Genomic DNA, 22,051 nt, shown 5'->3' with positions numbered 1-22,051 from the left:
CAATTTACAGGTCATTTCTTTAAAATCTTACATTATTGGTTCCTTATTTAAGTAACCATGATCATTTTAAAGGTCATTTATTCTAATTTGAAAATTTATCTTATATTCTTTGAACGGTGTCATATTTGTTGTTATGTCGACAATATACAATATGACCAATAACCAGAATTTTCACGTGAAATAAGGTGCAAGCATTTCACGGCAATTTCATCCAGTTTGAGTGAAAATTTCACTTGAGTGAAAATTTCACTTGAGTGAAAATTACGCGTTGTTTTCACCGTTGACGTGAGAACTATTTTGTGAAATTTGCATGAAATTTTCACGTGGAGGCGATTTCACGTGAAAAACATGACCTGTAAACCGGCCTATAGATAAGAATTTGATCTTGACGATGCCACATGCTTTAACTTTGTGAGGATTTTCCTTCTTTTTTGTACAATATTTTCCGTTCCTCATTAAGACTCCAACCGAGGTTTTAAACACATTGGATGATGCAACGGTGAAAATGCTGCCGTTTGTGAGGCGTCTATGAAGACCAATGGGAATACGAACAATAGCGGCATTTCGATGATGTCGTACCTCGAGAATGACAACATATTGACACTTTTTACGTCCGCTTTATATATGTACCAGGCTTTAAACCTTGGTCGGGCATTCGCCTAACTCGCAATGTTTCTTGCCCGGGCACAGGATACCCCTGCCCGACCAAGGTTTATTCTCTGATATGTACAATTGTGTATTATGTATAGGCAATTGACATTATTTCTAACACCCGATCTTCCACAAAAATGAAGGAGGCAACCGCCTGAAATATGAGAGGGCAATAATTAATAATGCACAATTCCAAGAACGAAACAATTGTGCATTATTATTGCATTGCTGCAATGCAACTTGCATAATGCAAGCTGTAAATTCAATACCCGGAAACATATCGATGCGATTACTAAATGCATACAACTTGCTCCATTACCAATGTAAGTTTGAGGAAATTGGGCAAAATGCTAATCTAAGCTTCACTGTTGTTGTCCTTTTTGGCGTTACCCATGGTGAAGACGACATTTCTGAAGTGAAGAATATGCTGAACGAAGCACCGGTCAAGGTAAATATCACTTGTAATTTGTCTATATGTGAAGAGATTTTTGCATTATTTTCGAAACCCGACAGGAATTTGTGGTGCGGGATGCCCTAGTTAATTCGGAGGACGCCATGGCGTCCGAAACGATCGCTGCCACAGACCCAGAAATTGTAGCGTCGGAAGTAAATACCCGTATGCGCAGAGGAACGACAGGGAGTGAGGAGGATTCATCGTCAGAGTCGTCATCGGAAGAAAATTTGTGGTCATTAGAAGCGCCGTCGTATAGAAGGTCGATGAGCGGAGGAATTATCAAAACCCCAAAACCTAAAGATAATAAACCTAAAACTGGAAATAAAAAAAGTCCAAGTATCGGGTAGATTACTTTGAATAAACCAAAATATGTATCTATGTACAGTATACATATTTGAACATACATTTGTACCAATGTTACTTTCAGATTCATGAGGTCATAATAAATATGATATATATGATATGATATTTAATATCATAATAAATAATTAAAAACTTTGCCTCGAAATTTTAAGTTTATGATCATTCTTACATATATAATCAAAATAGTTTTAGCATATTACTATAACCCATGCCATTCATGTACATATGTATGTATTAATATTCACACATTTGCATATTTTGGAACTTGGGTTCATAATATGTACAGATCTGTACATATACAATTATGTATGCATGTAGATAATGTATACACCAATTCACAAATAGTCACATTTGGAGTATTACGCATATGCATTATCAATTGTTTTGCCGATCCAATGATGACACGTACAAATACTTATCATACATTATTTATTACAATTAACTGCTCACGGATAATGCTGGTATCCCACATTTTGTCATATCTTCCGTTCAACGATGTGAAAAATGTACGTTTCCTCTCAAAAGTTTGGAATCAGGAAGCTCTCCGCCTCATTAGGAAGGGTCTCGTAAAATTCGATTTTTGTCTCGGTTACAAGAAATTGGACGATCACACAAAAATGTTTCGCTACAATCATGAAATGGAGGTCAATCCAATCCCGCACTGGCGAATTGCTATCCCTTCTATCGGCTTGGATGAAGATCTTCACGACGTTGGTCCAGCCCAAGGGGAAAAAATCATCGCCGATTTTCACTGGTTCCTCGGGTTGAAGACGCATAACGTTGCATCATTGCAATTTGCAGGAAAAATTGCATCCAAATTCGACTATGATGCACAAATCAGAATTTTAGAAATGTGTCCAACTCAAACTATTCAATACTTCAAGTTGGGCTAGACCTGGAGTAAGGATGGAGAATCTGGAGAAGAGTACCAATTTCCGTCCAGTATTAAATTCACCAACTTGAAAACGTTCGTCCTCTCGATGGACGTTAGGGAATATGACATTGAAGGAGACGGTGATAACAGTGACGACTGTTCTTTCCTGACCCCCTGGTTTACCCCACTGCTTTATACCGTCAAAGGAGTACGCGAGCTGATTCTGCACTCCACTTTCTCTCCACTTCTGGAAACATTCTATGACCAAGCTAAACCATTCCGGAACTTGGAAGAGATTACCATTCAACGAAACCTTACTCCTGAAGGACTCAAGTTTCTGAACAAATTGAAAAAACCCTTAACAAAAATGAATCTTGGGAGATTTGAATATTGGGAAAAACCACAATACCTCGGACTTGAACGACTCCTTCGGAACCATTCCCAAACTTTGACTTCTCTGAAGATTACACTTGGAAATTGTATAAAGAACAATACGATTCTTAACCTGCCAGTTTTTCCTTCACTCAAGGTACTCCACGTGGTCAAGGATTGTTGGATCGAGGAAGACGAAAAATTTCCACTTAAGGTGTCATTCAACGGGGCAAATTGTATTTCGTACGCCAAGCATTTCCCTTCCCTTATATGCTTGAAGTTGGGAGAGGACGACCCAGGTTTTCTTATGAGGAGGAATGAAAGTGCAAACGATAATCTTTTCGATACATTTTTACCCCTCGGACATGGAGAAGATGGCAATACAGGATTTCAAGTTTGCAAAAATTTGCAACATCTCGACCTCCCGACTGAAGCAATTTCGGAATCAGGTCAGCTGTTTGACAGATTAGGCGAAATTGCAAGAATGTTCCCGAATGTTCACAACCCCTGGATCAACAAGGCTCGCGAATCATCAGAGAAAAAACTATCTGCTTTCTTGTCATGCGTCTTGTTCTATTTGAAATAATGACATAATAAATTAAATTGTTGATTTGAAACTTTTGCTTTAGTTCTGAGAAATTATGCATGTAAATCTCAGATTTGTTGTACGCACAACACTAGTTTACATGGCATTATCGCTAGTTAGAGACATACATATGTACATATTCACATACATACCTTACCAACTCGCATGGGTAAATAAATTTATTGATAAGCTTTATGGAAGCACTGCTTCATCAATTCATCATGCATACAAATTTATTTTTATTGTACTTATATGTATAGGTAACTATAATGCCCAACATTTAAGTTGTAATAAAAATTTAAAAACTAATTAACCTACCTAACCCAAACTGCGACAAAAATAAATTTTACGTATTACACCATATAATTGAAACTATCTACATATAGCGTAATAAATAAGTCACCTAAATAATATAATCAGGTCGGATGGATCGAATTGAAGCCGCATCAATCAAACTCACAACTAATCATGAGCAAACTTGTCGATTAATAAAACATCAAAAGTCATTGTTGGAAAGTGTAATCTTATTTCCTCCAAACTCAAGGGGAAGTTCATCCCGGTCGATCCATTGTAATAGATAATTCTGCCACTTTTTTGGGTTCGATCCAAAAACCATGAGCCCTTTTTGGTTGTCTTGGGACATGGTTTGCTTTACAATGTTGAGCAGCGCTTGAAAAGTGGATGGAACTTGTAGAGAAATAAATAAGTTAATCAAAAAAATGCACCCTTTAAAAAGATCAAAACCCTCTGAGAAACTGCATACCATTCACAAGGATCATTTTATCAAATAAGCCGGGATAATAGCTGTCGAGGGCGTGGATCATTTCCAGATAGAGTGGAATACCTGCACAGGGAAAACGGACACGAGTTAATTACGCCACCCTATAATTATCTCCACGAGGCTTCTCAATTATGACGCATACTTACATTGCACGCAACCCTGCTGCATTAAATTGTATCCTTTCAGATTGGTTACTACGCTTCCACGCGTGACTAGCTTCCCCTCGGCCTGACTCTTTTGAATACCTTGGTCGATGTCATCCAATAATTTGAAGATGTAGCGAAGCATTTTATGCCGTTTTCCGGCAAGAATTACCTGGCGAAAGTCCCACTGTCCCATGTGACTTGTGATCACTGGATGGAATACAAAAATATAATTATGACCACCAATGGTGCATATTTAGGTAATGCAGATTTGAACCTGGTTGAAATTCCTTGTCGAATGAAACCTCGTAAGGAAATCTGTCCTCAAATTCTGACCAGTCCTCGTCATGAATGCCGTCCATTTGAAACTCATCTCGCCATCGTAAATTCTGATACAAATGAACAGTTTACAGCTTAGTGACGTTTTATAGTGTAAATATTATGGGTGTACCTCCAGCAACATTTTCTCCGCCTTTTTGATATCGAATCGAGATGCTGAAAATAGAGATAGCGAGACTTTCGTTAAAATCTGATCAAATTATGTCTATAAAATTGAGATACTTAAGTAATCCAACCTCGCAACCACCGAACAAGGTACGCTTCCTGTTTCAACCGGTCGTCAAACAATACAGGGGTCATCACTGCTTTAAACTGCCAAAGGGATAATAAATGATGCGATTATTAATCAATTAGCATCTCAATATGTGCTCTCACTACTACGAAAAACCTTGTCCAGAGACTGCTTTTCTGCAGGGGACAGTGACAGGTCCTTTTCCGCTGCGACGCTTGCCTCAACGACGCCATTGTCTCCAAAACCAATGCACAAAAGCACTAATAATGTTGCCAAAAATGAGCCCATAGTATTAATTGTTTACGGAATACTTTAATTTCTATTAGATTATCCCTTGTCAAAAGTTGAAAATAAACTGAACTGAAATCGCACCAGTTTGAGAACTATTATTTGCGAAGTCAAGACGACGACGGGAGGGTTAAGGAGGTGGGAGGGAGGAAGCTACCCACTAATTCTATATATTTAAGCTAAACATGTACTTATGTCCTTATACACTACAATAAAGGCCAAAATCATGCGTTGCACCAAACGTGTTCTTTTTTTGGCTTGAAATTTGCATACATGAACAATGCTGAATGTATAATTGCCTGGGATAAACAACAACAAGGTTTTCTTGCCTCTTATTTTCTCACCACTTACATAATCAATAGGCATCCGTGAAATGATATAAACTGTATGTTTGCATTGTTAATCTTTTTTAAGTTGAACTTGATCAACAAAAAATTCGCATGAGGTCAAATGGACCTCGTATTTATGCAGCATAATATTTATTTGTCTGTTTAAGGGCCCAGCCTGCGAATTAAAATGCTACTGGAAATAAAATTTAAGCGACCGCACCTTTTCCGTAAGTATTTATTTAATAAAATTGCAAACGTTGGAAACTAGACGAGGGATGCATTAAATGCAGACCATTAATTATTTCGTAATAAGTATGGACAATATCGCATCGGATTCCGCCTCTTTCCCACGCACATTAATTTTCCCTACTTATTAGCCTCCAAACTGACATGGGAAAGGTAAGCAATAAGATTTTATCAAAGTATTTATGTACTTAACCTCGATTAAGTCATCAGTCTTGAGCAATAACCAAATCAACTTTTCCAGATTCCCCGATGAGTGAATCGTTACATTATTATTGTCAATACTGCGTCCTTAGCGAGAAAAAATGACATCATCCTTTGAAGAAAAAACGGACCTGCGTCACAGATCGTGACAAAAGTTGGAGTGGAACTGGAGATACGGATCAATTTTTTTGCACGATGGGCAGGAATTTTTTACCGGTTCTGCTAAATACAATCAATGAAATTCTGTACTTTTTCCATGCCACGAGCCACGAAAAGTGAGTAAGAAAAATTCCACTGTCAAGGTGCGATCTTTTTGTCTATGTTGACAAGATAAATAACTAAAATCTTGCATAAAATATTATTACCTCATTCAAAGTTGGATGAGAAAGCGTTGATTATTTTGTTAGATTGATCACAATGATCCTGTGGAATCTTTTTCCATACCTCTACCAATGGTATGTATGGAATTGGTATCATATCATGAATGGAATGACGGTGTCCAATATTGTTTTGATTGGGTTTTCCTCTATTTTTCGACATAACGACATTGTCAAAATTTGACACTCCAAACATGTTGCATCAAAGTTTAATGTACATATATAAATATATACTGTATATTTACGTTTGTATGCGCATATATGTACATACATATTATGTACATATGCAGTTTAGATGAAATGAAGTTCAATATGACATTGACATGATACTTCGTAAATACATATTACCTGTAATTTATTTGTTTATTGTCAAAATAAATTATAGTCGAATACACAATTGAAATAGGTACATCATTATCATCTCAAAATAAAATACTATTTATTCAAAAAATATCTCTGTCTTGTGCATACTCGTTTCGTAGCACGATTTATGTCGAGTCTGGATCATTTTCCTTCATCTCGTTGAAATGATAAGGGTAATAAATCCGTTCCCCTTTGTCATACACAACCTCGACGGAGACTGGACAGGGGGCAAAGTATTTGATGCCGATTATTGGTCTGTACAGGGTCCCGTCAGGACGGGTAACGAGTTCCCCACGATCCACCTCAATTCTGGGGAACGCCTGTCTACTTATAGTCGACAGCTGGGCTCTATCCCCAAAAGGGGTCTGGAGATAAATAAACACAAATATATTTTGAAATTTCGGTTTAATGAGAAATTATACTCCATTAAAGAGTAGTATGACATTAATTCTTCCCGATGGTTTTTGGAGGGTAAACTACGTATATAGAGACAAGTTCAAGCGTAGCCTTTATTTGTAAACCGGTCAATAACTTTTCTTACGTAATAAGTTTGCTAAACTTTATCCAGGAATCGGAGAAACTAATGTTACACCCTTTATCATGAAATTCAACGTATACAAATATGTAGGCAAATGAACTTGAGATTGTGGCAAGAGTAATGGCACAAACTAAGCAAATTTGATATAACAAATGTCATAAAAACTGCATATGCAAACTCGATACCGTTTTGGATAATTTTCAATTATATGAATTGTAATAGACTAATTTTCAAATTATTTGATCAGTAAATAGTTGATTGCGTATAGGTATCTGTGTATTAAGTATTTTTAAAGTCTGTGTAAAAAATATAGGTCTATTTGTAAATAAAAACACAGTATCATCCTTGCATCACTCGCTCCAGTATAAAACCGAATAAACCAAAAAATCATAAAAAGTTCCTGCGCGTTGATAACTGAAGTTATCAGCAAGTTCGAATTAAAATAAAAATTACGGCGACTCACCGCCGTAATTGGCTGCACCGCTTGTAAATGATCCTCCTCCGAAGTAATCAAAATTGTATGTTTCCTCCGCATGGTAAGTCTTTGCGTGGCAGGTCTCGGTCTATCCCGAACAATGTCATCTACCACATTCATATTTTCATGCATATAGGCTTCAACGGCATCCCTAATTTTTGCGGGGTCCTTTAATGCCATAATTTCTTCAAACTTTTCCCTCGGAATGGTGTGTCGATTCATGTAATCTGCACCTTCAATGAAGGGATCCCGGGGTACTCCTGTTTTCCCAAATTCCAGGTCCAAATATAACTCGTAGCAGTTGTCATACGTCACTTTTAACGTGGTACTGTTCAACGCCCTTTCCTGGACTTGTTTCACTAATTTGTGTGGATCTGCCCCAGAACCGCCGACCTCTCGACTTCTCAAGGCTTCGAGAGACTGGTACAAGCACGTGTTCTGCTCCCCCTCCGCTTGCGGAAAGTCGAGTACCGTTCCGTCCTCCGTAACCGCGCGGAAGTGCCGGTTACCATCTTCATCCTTGGTCAATTGGATCTTGTAGACTCCTCTGTTCGGGTCTGGACTACCGCTGGCTCCATGAATAAGGATTTTTCCATCGACCGACTCTGGACACAACTCTCCAGTCAAATCTTCAATTTCAATTGTTTTGTCCAAAACTTTTGCACAACCCTGTAGCTCCAAAACGCTGGAACATTTCCCTTGGCCGAAGGATTTGACATGATTTTCAAACGTTGGTCGGTTCATGAACACGTTTCCATTGGAGTCCTGATACAATTGGAACGAGTCGCCATACTTGGCTTTCGCCGAGGCCAGCGAGATAACCTTTAAGGGCTTGTTGTTCTTGTCGAGAACGACAAGTTCCGTGTTTTCATCTACTTTGGCCGGGTCAAGGGTGCCTTCTCCACCGGAGGGGTGTGGCAGTTCCGGAGCTTGTTTAATTTGACCCGCGCTAGAAGATCCACCATGGGAAAAGAGAGAATTCCACATTTTGCTCGAATTTCGCTTCACTGATTGTCCCGCCCATCGAAGCACTTTGTACATTTGTTGTTGAATGATCGGTTAGAGTATGGACTGTTGGAATTGTGTGGCTAAATAATGCGCAATATCGACGCTGATCTGATCCTTGATCGTGACTTTTAGCTGGATGAATTTTTCCTCCTTCATTTGTTCACATTTCTTATTTTCATGCTGTCTCGCTTTCTTCTGTGTGGCCAAATTTGCTGAGACGGAGGTCAGCTTTTTGACGAAATTGTCAAGAACTCGACCCGCATACGTGACCATTTCAAGTATTCCCTTCAAAATCCTGGCCACCAGGACGGTGTAGTTAATCCATTTGAGAATAGTTTGCAATCTTCCTCCACGATTTTGGTAATTTATCCCGGCTGCCAAATCATACCCGAAGGTTTTTGACTGGCCGACTTGCATCAATTTTGAGGCTGCTTTACCCATCGTGGTGCTAACTTGAGACGCGACTTTGGAACATTCTGAATAAATCTTGCTCCCAATGATGCCCCGTTTTGCTTCTACTAAAACGGTGGAAAACGTTTCTCGGATCAGTTTGGCTGGCTGGGAAATTTCATAGCTGTTTTCATACACGGAGTCCATTCCTTTGCTGACTTGGCTAAACCGTTCTTCCACAATTTTCGGGACTTTTTCCTTAATCGAGCTACTGCATTTGTCCAGAATGAAGTCTTTAACTTTGTCCAGGACCGCGGTGAGAAGCATGTCTGCCGCCGTGAAGAAAACGGCTTGCGCAACTTTGTTGATGACCACCGCCCCAACCGCTCGAACTAATGCGAATCCTGTCGTTCCCACAAATTTGGCCACGTGAGCCCCAGAACTTAGCCACGCGCCTAGTCCCGCTGTACCAATTGAGACGACCAAACTTATCGATTTGTACACGGCATAGTCCCACAGGTTGAAATGACCGGATCGATAGGATTGCATGGCGTAGGCAATATCCGCAATTCCTTCGCTGATTAAGACACTCGCCGCAAATGCGGCCAAGCCTCCCGAGCACATGGTAAGAAGTACTCCCGCCGTGATGCAAATTACCCCAAGCATCGCGATGATAAATGGACTCCAAAATGTCCACGCGCTATGTTCCCCAATAATCACGACGTGGGTGAATAGTTGGTCTCGAAAGTGTTGGATTTCAGGGGGAAACACGCCAGAATTGAAGTAATCGGCTAGATCGGCGTAGTTGATTGTGACATGTGGAATTACTCGGAGACAGCCGATCGATCGTTTCACCATGTCCATGACGTCCTGCGAGGTAGGACGGGTTTCCTCGTCGGGATGATATTTTGCAAAGATTTCGTCCAATTCGGCACTATTTTCGATGCTCTGCTTAATTTCGCCGAGCCGTTTTTCAATCTTGTCGGAAGAATCAGATACTTCAAGGGGAAAATTGGCCGCGGGTGGTTTGACGATGCCATTTTCGAGTAGAAATCTCCACAAGATTTTGCCCCCATCTGATGCACTTTTGGGTAGCGGGATGTCATGTTTTAGCAGGTGGGAAGATATGGACAGCTCGCTGTTAGGTTTTGATTGGTCGACCAAAATGGCGGCTAAAATTGGGTAGAACTTTGTAGAATTGGGCGTAACAGGAAGTCCGTCCAAAGTATGCGTGGCCTTGTTAATTGATAAATTAGTGACTTCCACGGTTGCACTTATTTGCTCAAATTGGTAAATTATCCCAATTTCTTCAAGTTCCTTCTCGAGCCAAGTAAAGCATTCTGGATGGGTGATTGACTCTTTAAAAATTTCCGATTTATACACACTGTCATCGTTTTCTGCTAAAATGGTTTTCACAGTGCTTTTGTAATGTTTGAATTTCTCTTCGAATTCTAAATCGTCAAAGAGTTTTGATGTTTCTTGGTTGAATTTGATTTTTAAAATGGTTGTCGTGCTTTGATCTTTGAAGAGAGGCTTGCCTTGACATGGTTGATCAACTTTGTAAATTTTTTAAATAGTTGTTCCTCCATTTCTATTCGAGGAATTGATGACAACTTGAAGTCATTTAAACGTCGCGATTCAGCATCGTCTCGGGCCGCGCGAAGGGTTCCGATTGACGCTTTACCAATATTAGCGAATTGCGTGGCTCCCTGGTTCAGCACGTATTGGACTCGACCCTTACAACCAGCTCGAGCAGTTCGGCCAAAAGCTTGTTCTTCAATGCGAACATTTGGCGCGAGGAAGGAAAGTATTACTCGCAATCCACCGGCATCATTTACCCCTTGAGAGGTTCGAATATCTGTCCCTCTCCCGGCTATATTCGTCGCTACGATCACATTTCCCGCTGTAAGGTCTGAATTGCCCCAGTTTTCGGCAAATCCTGTATCAAAGGCGCTCACGTAAGAGTAAATATTCGCTGGATTAATGGACCCATTTTTCTGTAATCTAGTCGGAATTAACTCCACCATTTTCACATTTTCTGCAATCACCAGTACCGCCGCGCCATCTTTGATGCTTCGATGAACCGAGTCTTCAATCGCGTCCAACCAACTTGCCTGATCTTGCAAGACGACTGAATCGTCTTCAATGCATCTCCTACAAGCAAATCGAGGTACTTGGAAAAATTCGACGCCGTAACACTGTGTCAGTAAGGAACGTTCTATCTCGGATCCTAGCGTCCCCGTAATTCCAATAAGTTGTCCAGGGAATCGATTCAAGTATGTAATATTCGACATGAAGACGGCCTTTAGACTTTCTGGGGTCAATTTCTCTCCATGTTTGAGCTGCATGAATTGGTGGAGTCCGCCATTATAATGCATCGAAGTTTGTTCTACCCCGGTATCTTTGTCCATTAAGACGACGCGGTGACCCTTCTGGTCCAAATTGGTAACAACATAGGCATCCTTTTCCTCAATGTTCTTCGCAATGAAGGCGTTCTTCACCCAAACGTTGAGCCTGGCTTGGACAAAATTTTGCAAATAGTTCGGATAGCACAGCTCACCTGAGGATAATCTTCTCTTGATGTATCGCACAACCTGAAGGACATCCTGCTGCATGCCGAACTGTACATCTGGTGCATGAACGGCTTGCCAAATATCGATAAGAACCGGGCTCAACAGCTTCAATTCAGGAATGTTATGACTCAAGTATAAAATATTGTCGCCCTTGTCGAGCAACATGGAATCTACTTCGTCCACAACGACGACATTTGCATTTCGCCCCATGGTGATCCGCTTTTCGAAAAATTCCGTGAGTAGAATACCCCTCTGGAAGGAACCCAAATCTCCGTAGATTACCGCGTTCTGATATCTTCCCTTCCGTACGGATTCATTTTCCGCGGACGGATCGCAATTTACCGCGCAGCTGATGCCAAGCAATGAGTAGAAGGGCTTCACATCTGCCAAGGCTTGCGACGCTAGGACCGATGAGCTCGTGACGAGGTCGACATTGTCACCTTCGAGAGATTTTATCGCCACGACGACGGCCAAAATGAGTGTCTTTCCTTCCCCCGTGGCAACCTCGGCGAGACAGGACCTCGAACGACGGGAGTGGTCCAGCATGAGTAAAATTGCGAGCAATTGGGTATCCCGGAGGGAAACCTTCTTCACAAGTTCTAACGCTCTAGTGCAAACGGCCAACACTTCGGGGAAATTGTTTCGGATCTCGGCAACAATTTCGGGTTTGGTAATCTTACTATTTTTAATTTTCATGGAAAGTTTGTGTGCCGTGCTGGCCAGGGAAAGTTTTAGTTTGCTGACGGCACTGGAGAATCGGGTGTTGAGGGAGAGACGCTTCTTCGACACGAGGAGGGACCCCACCCATTTATATATTTCTAATCGGCTCCATTCATTGATTGGTTTGGTAATGTTGGTGGCAAGCTTGGACCTCTCGAAATATGCGGATTTTGCTTGTTTAACAATTTGAAGGAGGTATGGATCCTGGTCAGCTTTCTTTTTTGATGAGGTCTTATCTAGAGCGAGGTAACGTTCTAAAATATTTTCATTTTTTTTCTCCGATCGCATAAGCCGAATTAGCTCTTCCGCGTTTCGTGGGGTATTTTGAACCGTTTCGGTGTATTTGCGACATGCGCGGGACAATTTGTCGAGCAGCTCTTCCTGACTTTTGGAGTCTTTATGCTTGTTCCCGATTGTCCTTAATAGCTGCATAAGTTCCAGGTCGAAGTGGTATTCTTGAGTGCAAAATTTGTGAAGCAGTATTTCCAAATTGTGTGAGCCCACGAGGGGTGAAAATGTGGAAAGAAAACTTTCCGAACTTGCAACTCCAAATTTTGATTCGAATCTTAGGATGTGATTGACCGTGCTGGCCGAGTACAAGGAAAGATAATGGTTTTCCCGGAGTACTACTGGCCATCGGTTGAGGGACGTTTCTTTCAATTTTTCTACCAGCTCGGGACTCAGTTTTCCTTTTATTTTCGCCAGTTGAGGCAGGATGGTTTGGAAATGGTCGCATTCTGGTTTCGAAAATTCTGTGGAAGTTGCATTTTCACGAAGTAACGTGTTAATCATTATGGTTAACAGTTTCTGGTGGGGGTTAAGTCCGGCTTGGGACTCCAATGTTAGTGTTGAGTTTCTTAGTTTAGATGCAAAAACGGTGGGGGATAAGACCGAGCAATTTGTTGATTTGAATTGTTTCGTCCAGTTTGCATAGTGTTGGGTAAGAATTGACAGTAAAATTTCGCCAATCCAGTCCTTGGAGGAAGATTTCTTTGTAATTTGGCTCAACTCGGAGTGATCTTGTTCTGCACATTTGATCAACAAGTCGGTAACGTCTGAGAGGCGGAGTTCCTCACTGGATTCAGCTTGAGCTTGGATTTCTGTGATTCACGTGGAAAAATACCACCTGCTTTGAGCCAGGGTTAAGCATCGGTTGAATTGGTACTTGAACTTTATAAGGGCATTTACGTCCAAACTGTACTTTGGGAATGACGAGGTGACGCAGTTTACCAAATTTTCGTCCTCAATTATCGAAATGTCGTAATGGTTTTGGAAATTTTCCAATAATTGTATAATTTTTGCGGTGGCAGCATTTTCGTTTTCGGCGTGGACATTACTTTGCGTAATATTTGTCATAATTACGGTAGTAAATAAGGTGACGAACTTTTGAAATTGATGGCACAAAAGAATTTCTTGAAATTTTGGTTTCCAATCTGTGCAGCTGATACTGGACATGGTTTCCTTGATGAATCCCCAATCCGAGTATTTCAAGTCACCCAATCTTTGCATAATTTTATCTTCTTGCGAGTCAAAAAGGATGTACTTGCCACGCCAGGAAGGTGTAGAAAATTGGGGGTCAAGTAATGCCACATATCGATTTCCAGTTACTAGGACATTTTCCATATTTGGTTTTTGAATAGCTTTCAACTTGTCGCAATGCCTTGCCCGGCGTAAAAGTTGCAGCTCTTGTTCACTGAATTCGTGCCTTGTTTGGCGATCTGACTCCCAGTCGTTGTACATCGAACACAGTTTTGGTAGATGTTCCGGGAAATATTGCAGCCATACGGAAATTTCTGACTTTTCCAAATCGAACATTATTTTATCTTGCTCCGTTTTCTCAACCAAATCGGGACAGACTTGTCGCAATAAAATCTCTTTGGACAAATTGGTCACAGCTTTCTGCATTTCGAGTAGAATTTGGCTCACAGTCGGCGACTCTTTCGCCGTCGTCCTAAGTGATTCCAACCGTTGACAGATATTGGCCATGCCAACCTTTGATTCATGTGAAAGTGAATCTTGATCGACAGTTAATAACAGTTCAAGCAGGATGTTAACATAGTTGGGAAACCATCTGTTCTTAATTACATCCATATTTTCTTCCATTGTATTCAGCAGATTTGAGAAAGCGTCAAAATTTTGAAAAAATTCAAACCCCGCTTTCGAATAGTTTTCCGGCATTATTTCATGAATAAAGTCTCCGCTCTGGAAATATTTTGCTAGAGAAGTTCTGTAAAGTGTGGTAGCCTGCATGTCAGGGAATTTGCATCGTTTTTCGATATTCTCGAGCTGCAGATCACTTTCGGATATGAAGTGGACCAGCGGCCCGCCAAAAATTGGAGCATCATGGTCCAATTTTTTCCACAAAGTGTAAAACTTGCGTCCCTTGGCGACGTATGAATCCACGATTCCCGACACAATGAGCTGCTTTCGAGTGAAAAGTGAGTTGAGTTCGGTTTCCAGCAGCTGTAGATATGCGAGTGAATCTTTTTTAAGAATTGGAAGCAATGTGTGCCCTAGATTTTTTAGGTTTGGTTGGATTTCCACTGATTTCTGGATGTGCTTCTTAATCTTACGAATTGATGAATTTGTGGCGTTATAATTAGTGTCCCCCTCACAGTTTTGGATTTGGTAAGATGAGAAGTTTTCCCGCAAAAGGAGCAAGATGCAGAGGATGGAGGATGTCTCTTTCGTAATCGTGTCAAAGTTGACAGTTTCAGTCAGCGAGTTCAGAATGGCGTCAAGGTCCTCCTGATTTTCTGATATTTTTGGATACGTCTTGCAAAATAGGTTTACGACGACGTCATGTTTTTCGACAAAAACTTGGTCGATTTTCTTCAATAAATGGTCTCTTTGGAGACATTCCTTCCCAACGGTATCGATTTCTTGAAAAATTTCCCGTAGAAGTTTGACTGCTTCGGAAGAAGACATCATACTTGCTGCCTGGCTTTCCAGGTATATCGTTCCGTAGCAAAGTTTGGTCAACTGTGCGTGAAATCCGTGTATAATTTCTTCCTTCATTACAACCGATTCGAGCGGATTGAGTAATTGAAGAAGCTTTTCCAAAATTTCAGCCATAACGTTGGATAAATTTTCAAATTCGGTTCTTGTAGCGTTCCTTAAGTTTTCTAATTTTTTGTCGAACAGTGACAAAATTAGTGTGATTAAAAGTCTCTGAATTTGATGTTGTCCGTCCAGTGCGAGAAGTGATTTCTTATTCGGAGTGAATTGCAGGGCGTCAATAGAATGAAAAAGCTGGGCCAAATCTTGCAAATCTGAATTATTTTCGTCTCGAGTTGCATAAATCGTATCACATGCTGACATTAGTGCGGTGTAGATTTCTAAGTTGTCCTGACCAACTCCTTTCAACCGTTGTGGAATGTTTTTCAGAGGTTGATTTTCACTTGGGAATATTTCACTTTCCAACTTTTCGATGTCTTCTGACTGCAAAAGTAGTTTGTAATTTGTCAGTTTTTCCTGAAACGTGCCAAGTGAATAAGGGCTTTCCAGTCGGCGACTGAATTTGCCCAATTGTTTGGCATAGTTTGAATCTGGGTCTGAGTTACATTTTTGCACTAATTGTTCGATATATTTTTGGGAAAAGTTCCGGTAAAAGTAGTTGCTCAAGGAATGTGAAAGTTGTCGAAGTTCTTGGAAATGTTGTTCATCTTGCGGGTTGTGTAGTTGAAGGGATGCTTGAGTTGTGAGAATTATGGCTTTAAGGGCGTCCACTTCTTCCAGCTTGAGGTTAAGGAAGGGTAAAATGTGCAAGAGGATGGGTAATGCATCTTTGTCATGAATGATATCTCTTTGCATGGTGGGCTTGATTATCTGAAAATGTGATGGTCACAAGTTAATTTTCTGGGTAAAGGTTATAACGAGCTAAATATTTCGGAAATTTCCGTATTTCGTTCAAAAAAGCAACTGAAAATGTAAGGAAAATATATAGCTATATATATACATATATATGCAGATGAGCGAGCTAGCTGAGCTATTCTTTTGCGAACCTTTACTTCTTGAAATAATACATGTATTATAGGCAAGTTACATAAGTAGATAAGAGAAGGTGCCAATGCATAGGTACATATTTAGGTGAGTTTTTCTGACGCGTTGCTATTGACATTATGTACTTATTTACTGAAGCTGGGCTCGGATCTGCTTCCCCTAAAAAGTCCTGTTTTGATGGGTTTTGAGCGTGCACGCGCTCTCACCTACTTTTGCACGTAGACATGTGAAATTTTAAACTTTGTCTTAGAGATGTGAAATTTGGCATGCACATGCACCAAGCTATGCTGCATCATAATCTAGCATCAATTCCCGTTCCGTTCGCTATAAATTTTTCATGAAAAATCAAAAATGAAACGGAATAGGGGTGACATTTGGTTTTTGATTTTTCCTGAAAAATTTATAGCGAACGGAACGGGAATTGATGTTTGATTATGATGCAGCATAGCTTGGTGCATGTGCATGCCAAATTTCACATCTCTAAGACAAAGTTTAAAATTTCACATGTCTACGTGCAAAAGTAGGTGAGAGCGCGTGCACGCTCAAAACCCATCAAAACAGGACTTTTTAGGGGAAGCAGATCCGAGCCCAGCTTCAGTAACATACATGTATATGACGCGTATCACCTAAGAAATACTGTAAATCTACACGAATACTAACTTGTAATTGATAAGCTGAACTAAGGATAAGAGGCTGACTGTTTGACTATTTTCCTATACTTTAAAAATACAAATTTTACATGAATACTTGTCTTACCTTCGACATCACCTCCGAAATGTTTCCTCCGATTTCTTCTTAATGAACCCGGTAAGCCTGAGAATAACGTGATGTGCAACTTCCTCACTGCTCACCTCCCTGAATTCCTTACTTGTCATGGTCTCCAACAACATGGCGACAACGTGAACAAAGTGAATAGGGGTCGCCCCTTCTTTTGCGCTCTTTTCTCTCAGCGGGACAATATTCTTAACGGCGGATTCAATCGAATGCGCCGCAACAATCATTCCTTTAGAATCGATGTTTACATTGATCTCTTGAAATTTTTTGACTAAGATTGCCTCCGCATGTCGAGTAATTATTGTGTCCAAATTATCTACAAGAATTTCAACTCCTGGAGTTTCAATTTTAGCAAGTTCGCCCATTATTTGCACGCTTTGCAGCAGGCTGTCCAGCGTAGTCAAATTTTTTCCAGTGTCAAAAATATCCAGCATTTCCGTCACAGTCATTGTTTTCTTGCCAGATCTGAAACTTAGCAGGGATTTGACTTTCTTTGAAGCTGCCGCTTTGTAACCTTCCCCAACTGTGGTTAATTTCTCTAATTTTGACATGAGGGCGACACTATTCTCCAAAATTTGAAGTTGCCACGTTGTAAATCCGAATTTGTCTTGTACCACTTCTGTTTTGTGAATTGGACCTGCGTCGCTTACTTGTGGGGCGGGGATAGCTTTGGGAACGAGACTATCGCCATCTACCTGTCGCAGGACGGTTGCCTGACGCGACTGCTGCTCGATAACTTGCAAGCTCTCTTGTTTCATAGAGGATTCGGCTTGATCCACCATTTCCAAGACTTTCTTTCTCTGATTTAACATATTGTTGAGGACGGCTTGTGACATTTCTAGGTTTGCTTGTTCTGCCTCCAAAAGCTCGTTCTGAGCCTCGACATTTGCCTCGGCTTGATTTTGCTCTTGTTGTGCGATGCGTGTCTCATTTTCCAAATTTTGAAGCTCTTTCCGCATTTCTTTCGAATTTTGGTTAATTTGTTGTCTCGTTTGGTTCGCCTTTTTCGTCTCTGCCTGAATTTCTTTCGCCATTTGGTCTAATTCTTGGTCATCATGAACCCCGCTGTTTGACATGGCTGTCATAAATTGTGAGGTGAGTTGCACTTCATCAATGGCATGTTTGGATGCCGGACTCTGTCTGGAGTGACTCTGTTTGCTTGCCGACTCTCCATCTTGACCACGATTTCCATGGGTTGCCCGGGATTTTCGAACTTCCGCTTCACTCTTGACGAATACTAATTCATACCCGGCAAATCCATACCATCTTCGGTACTCTTTCTTGTCAAGTTTGCCTTTTCCCCAGGTCCGTCCGTCAAACAAGGGGCACCACGAGCCTTGATGAGCGACCCCGTCATCAACCCCGTTTCGACCACCGGTCCCGCCGCTGCCACCTTTTCCGTTACGTCCGTCTTTTCCTGGGTCTCCATTCTTAGCATTTTTGACCACCGTCTCCCCCGCAGATACAGGTATGACTGTAATTCCCCCTTGCTTTCCACCCTTCCCGCCCAAGCCTGCCTTTCCCCCGTTACCCCCACGTCCGCCCGGTCTCCCTTCAGTCCCGCGCTCTATTCGATACCAATTCAAGTAATTCTTGACCCCGTCAAACCAACCGTTCGGGAGCTTCCCGTCTTCACCATCGTTTCCCTCGCTGCCATTCTGTCCATCACCGCCAGTCTGGCCGTGCCCCCCGTTCCCGCCGTTTGCCAGGATCTCCAGGTTTTCGGCATTCACGAGATGGCGACATCTCATATAAACGTTTCCCGCCGATTCTCCTGCCTGTCCGTCAGCCCCATCGTAGCCGTCTCGTCCGGCGTACTTGCCATTGTCCGCGTTTGGCGGTGATTCCAAGGGGCGGCCATCCACTCCGGAGACATTAATCACTACATGGCAGCCTTCAACATAGATGGCGTCTGACAGGAGACAAATATTTTTGCCGGAGGGTAATATCGACATCCAAGAATAATTGGCTGGTAGAAATAATCTGTACCTCTTGCACGTGGGAGGATGATATCTGCCCCAAAATTTGACTTAGGACGATATTGCGGCCGTTAAATTCTAGAATTTTTTGTCCCTTGGAACCCCTCTTGATCACGGATATTGGCGGGGCGTACAAATTTTCTAAAATTTCCAACACACTCGAAATATTTTCAGGCGATTGATTTTTCTCTGATAGTAAAGAATCCACGTTATCAAAATTAATCTCATATTCTTCCAAGATTAAGCGGCAGATGGAGCTGAAGTCGTTCATTTTCTTTATCTTTGCGTTTAATTTTCCTCTAATCATCATGTCGCAGGTGGGCTTCAATTTGAGCAGTGATTTTTGAAAGGCAAGAAATGCCGCTCTACATTTCAAACTGAGGAGTTTTTCATTAAGTTCGGCATCCGTTGCGGAACTGTCGGCTAAATTTTTGGCAAGATTTTTTGACTGGATTTCCTTTCTTTTAATTTTGTCCTGTAGTTTTAAAATTTCTAAATTTCCCTCATCGATTTCCTGCTGGATAAGTTGCTTCTTTAGCTTTGTTGCCTCTATTTCCTCATTTTGTTGACTCGTTTTTTCCATGTAGAATAAATTGCAGGCTTCTTTCATACTCTCGACGTATAAACGTTTCATCTCGGTGAGCAAGTTTCGATGCGAGTATGATCCACTGGTTTTGATGTATTCTTCTTCTTCGACTAGTTTGGAGAGGAAGGGCAAGTTATTAAATTCTTCGGACTCATCCATCGTGGAAATTAGTTGTTTAAATCCTGCAATTGTTTCGATCGAGGGCAATTCGATTTCCAGTTTGTTTTCGATGAATACTTCAGGCTTAAAGGGTTCCCCATTGGAATGGAAGGGTTGTTTCAAATCTTTTAAAAGTGCGTTCAAAATCTCTGCCTTTTCTCCCATTTGGTACAGTAAATTGTCCCAGTATTCTTCCGGCATAGGAAATAAGTCCTTCCGGGTGGAAATGAGTCGGAACTCGTTTTCGTGGTTGAGTAGGACGATTTGATGAGGTGTTGGAGTTTCATCGTTGTTTTGTGATGTTTGAAAATTTGAGAGGACGGACAATTTGCAAGTCTTCCAGTCGAATATTGTCAGTTGAATTTTTACCAGGAAATTTTCTTCGAGGAGAAGTAAAAGCTTGGGGAATGAGGTGGTACTGATGTCTGAATTAATTATTTCGGGACAGGAAGTCAGATTTTTATGGGTGGCTCTGGTCTCGTTGATTAACTGTAGCAGGGTTAATTTCTGGGTCCTTTTTTCTGCAAAATAAACAAATGCTATAAAAAATGGCTAAGTAACCAGATCGGTTTTTTGTTAGTTAGGCAAATACCTAATTTAGTTAGCATACATAGATATATACATATATACCAATACATACATATATGGAGCAGCCATGGACGCAAAACTTATCTATAACTTAAAATTATGGCGTATAACATATAATTAACATATAATGTAAGTATTCGTTCCTATCCTATGACTTATGAATAATGTATACAGATAAAATAATTCATATGTCATAATTTTAAGTTATATATCCATGGCTGCCCCAAATCTAATAATTGTATCATATTTGACACATATTTCTATTTGTTACACTATTGCATTCAGAGATCCAATTACATATTTATGTGCATATGTTCCAATATGAAAAAAACTAGAAATTTGGTTGTATGCCCTAAAAAAATATAAAAGTTTATTACCCTTCATCGACAATTCTTTCGGGAGAAGCTCATCCGCGTTGTCTTCAATAAAAGTAATTACTTCATCAAGACCATTGCAGTCATGGCAGCGAAGGAGTGATTGAAGAATCGAGGCAAGAAATGACTCCAATGCATAGGGCGATTGATCATCATGGTCATTGTATGTACCGTCCGCCAAGAATAAGTCCAGATTTTCCAGAATATCTTGAAATCTTTGGAAATCCAAAGGTTTCAGAAGGCATTGGATTTTTTGCGAGTTTTCTTGAAGAGTTCTCCAAGCATTATACTCCTTTCGACGTCTTATCCAGTTTTCTTCCTCCTCACTCATTGTAACTCTTTTTAAGGAGAATTTAGAATTAAAATGTGTACCTTTGTGTGTATTTCATTATATTCCCATAAATAAATCATTCATCTCTATTGCCGAATCAGCAATTAAAATTGGTATTTGTATTGAGATAAAATATGTATTAAATTCGGATTGCTTGACCCTATCGCAATATTACATAATACAAATGCATATGTGTGCTTACCTGTTGAGTTACCTTCAAATGATCAAAGACGAATTATATTTAGTAAGTAAATAGAATGCTGCTCAATTCCGGATAAATTTTTGCATAGGTTTTATATTTTTCTTCGTTGAGAGAGACTTATCCAGACATTATGCAGATGGAATGAGCAAACCTCTACTGTCCGCAAGGCATAGGCCGGGTTGCGAATTTAACTACTCAGCTCATGGGACTTGATGGTACGGAACGAGGATATGTTACATAATGTAATGCATTTACTATGTATATGTAGCTAAATCCTTATGGCCCAAATCTCCTTGGTAAACAAGTTTGCTTATCGTGTGAAGAATGTAATTGAGCCAGCATAGGACAGGATGACATGTTAACAGTTTAACTCCAGATCAGAGTTTGACTCAGGGTTCGTAATAATCGTGAAACGAATCCAAAAACGGCAATTTTTTTACGCATATATACATCTATATATTTGTTTTGTATATACACACACACACACGTCCACATTAATTAATCCACAAGTACATATTCCATTATAAATTGCATTATGTAATTTACATAAATACATGCAGTATGTACTTTATCGCAAACAGATATTTGACTATAAAATATCAAATAAATTCCGGAACTAGCATGGGAAAAGATCGCTTTGTATGGCTAAAATTTAAGAGATCTTAAGACCGAACATTACGCAAATAACGCATAAAACACATTTCACAGAACTCTCTTATACATTTGAGCAACCCTGAACTTACTGTAGCGTGG

General features: G+C 40.5%; 3 protein-coding genes across 4 annotated transcripts; all 3 read right to left on the bottom strand.

The window, feature by feature from the left end:
• Positions 1-3,515: 3,515 nt before the first annotated feature.
• On the bottom strand, positions 3,516-5,270 carry LOC110854967 (SEC14-like protein 4). Its single transcript, XM_022103396.2, has 7 exons — positions 4,952-5,270; positions 4,800-4,875; positions 4,676-4,719; positions 4,502-4,613; positions 4,228-4,434; positions 4,064-4,144; positions 3,516-3,987 (listed from the first exon to the last, which is right to left on the bottom strand). Exons 1-7 carry the CDS (start codon positions 5,081-5,083, stop codon positions 3,797-3,799), a joined length of 843 nt encoding a protein of 280 aa, XP_021959088.1. The 5' UTR covers positions 5,084-5,270; the 3' UTR covers positions 3,516-3,796.
• A 1,320-nt stretch (positions 5,271-6,590) lies between these two features.
• On the bottom strand, positions 6,591-8,669 carry LOC118433857. Its single transcript, XM_035846225.1, has 2 exons — positions 7,601-8,669; positions 6,591-6,964 (listed from the first exon to the last, which is right to left on the bottom strand). Exons 1-2 carry the CDS (start codon positions 8,651-8,653, stop codon positions 6,725-6,727), a joined length of 1,293 nt encoding a protein of 430 aa, XP_035702118.1. The 5' UTR covers positions 8,654-8,669; the 3' UTR covers positions 6,591-6,724.
• Positions 8,670-13,397: 4,728 nt separating this feature from the next.
• On the bottom strand, positions 13,398-21,026 carry LOC118433855. Of its 2 annotated transcripts, XM_035846217.1 has the most exons (3): positions 20,769-21,026; positions 17,062-20,324; positions 16,019-16,131 (listed from the first exon to the last, which is right to left on the bottom strand). In XM_035846217.1, exon 2 carries the CDS (start codon positions 19,032-19,034, stop codon positions 17,070-17,072), a length of 1,965 nt encoding a protein of 654 aa, XP_035702110.1. In that variant the 5' UTR covers positions 19,035-20,324; positions 20,769-21,026; the 3' UTR covers positions 16,019-16,131; positions 17,062-17,069. The 2 variants fall into 2 exon arrangements, with proteins under 2 accessions (XP_035702109.1, XP_035702110.1); XM_035846216.1 differs by lacking the exon at positions 20,769-21,026 and having other exon boundaries at positions 13,398-16,131; positions 17,062-17,145.
• Positions 21,027-22,051: the final 1,025 nt, after the last annotated feature.

This window comes from Folsomia candida, unplaced genomic scaffold (genome assembly GCF_002217175.1).
Source record: "Folsomia candida strain VU population unplaced genomic scaffold, ASM221717v1 Fcan01_Sc001, whole genome shotgun sequence".
NCBI lineage: Eukaryota > Metazoa > Arthropoda > Collembola > Entomobryomorpha > Isotomidae > Folsomia > Folsomia candida.
The sequence above is the reverse complement of the archived record's forward strand: the minus strand, read 5'-3'. Positions and strand labels throughout refer to the sequence as shown.

What these genes read in the sequence shown, in the direction of transcription:
- LOC110854967 (XM_022103396.2), bottom strand. Translation starts at nt 5,083, where the DNA reads ATGGGCTCATTTTTGGCAACATTATTAGTGCTTTTGTGCATTGGTTTT. An exon ending in AAAAGCAGTCTCTGGACAAG is followed by an intron (nt 4,876 to 4,951) that starts GTTTTTCGTAGT and finishes TCCCTTTGGCAG; the next exon opens with TTTAAAGCAGTGATGACCCC. An exon ending in CGACAAGGAATTTCAACCAG is followed by an intron (nt 4,435 to 4,501) that starts GTTCAAATCTGC and finishes TATTCCATCCAG; the next exon opens with TGATCACAAGTCACATGGGA.
- LOC118433857 (XM_035846225.1), bottom strand. Translation starts at nt 8,653, where the DNA reads ATGTACAAAGTGCTTCGATGGGCGGGACAATCAGTGAAGCGAAATTCG. An exon ending in CGGTGCAGCCAATTACGGCG is followed by an intron (nt 6,965 to 7,600) that starts GTGAGTCGCCGT and finishes ATTTATCTCCAG; the next exon opens with ACCCCTTTTGGGGATAGAGC.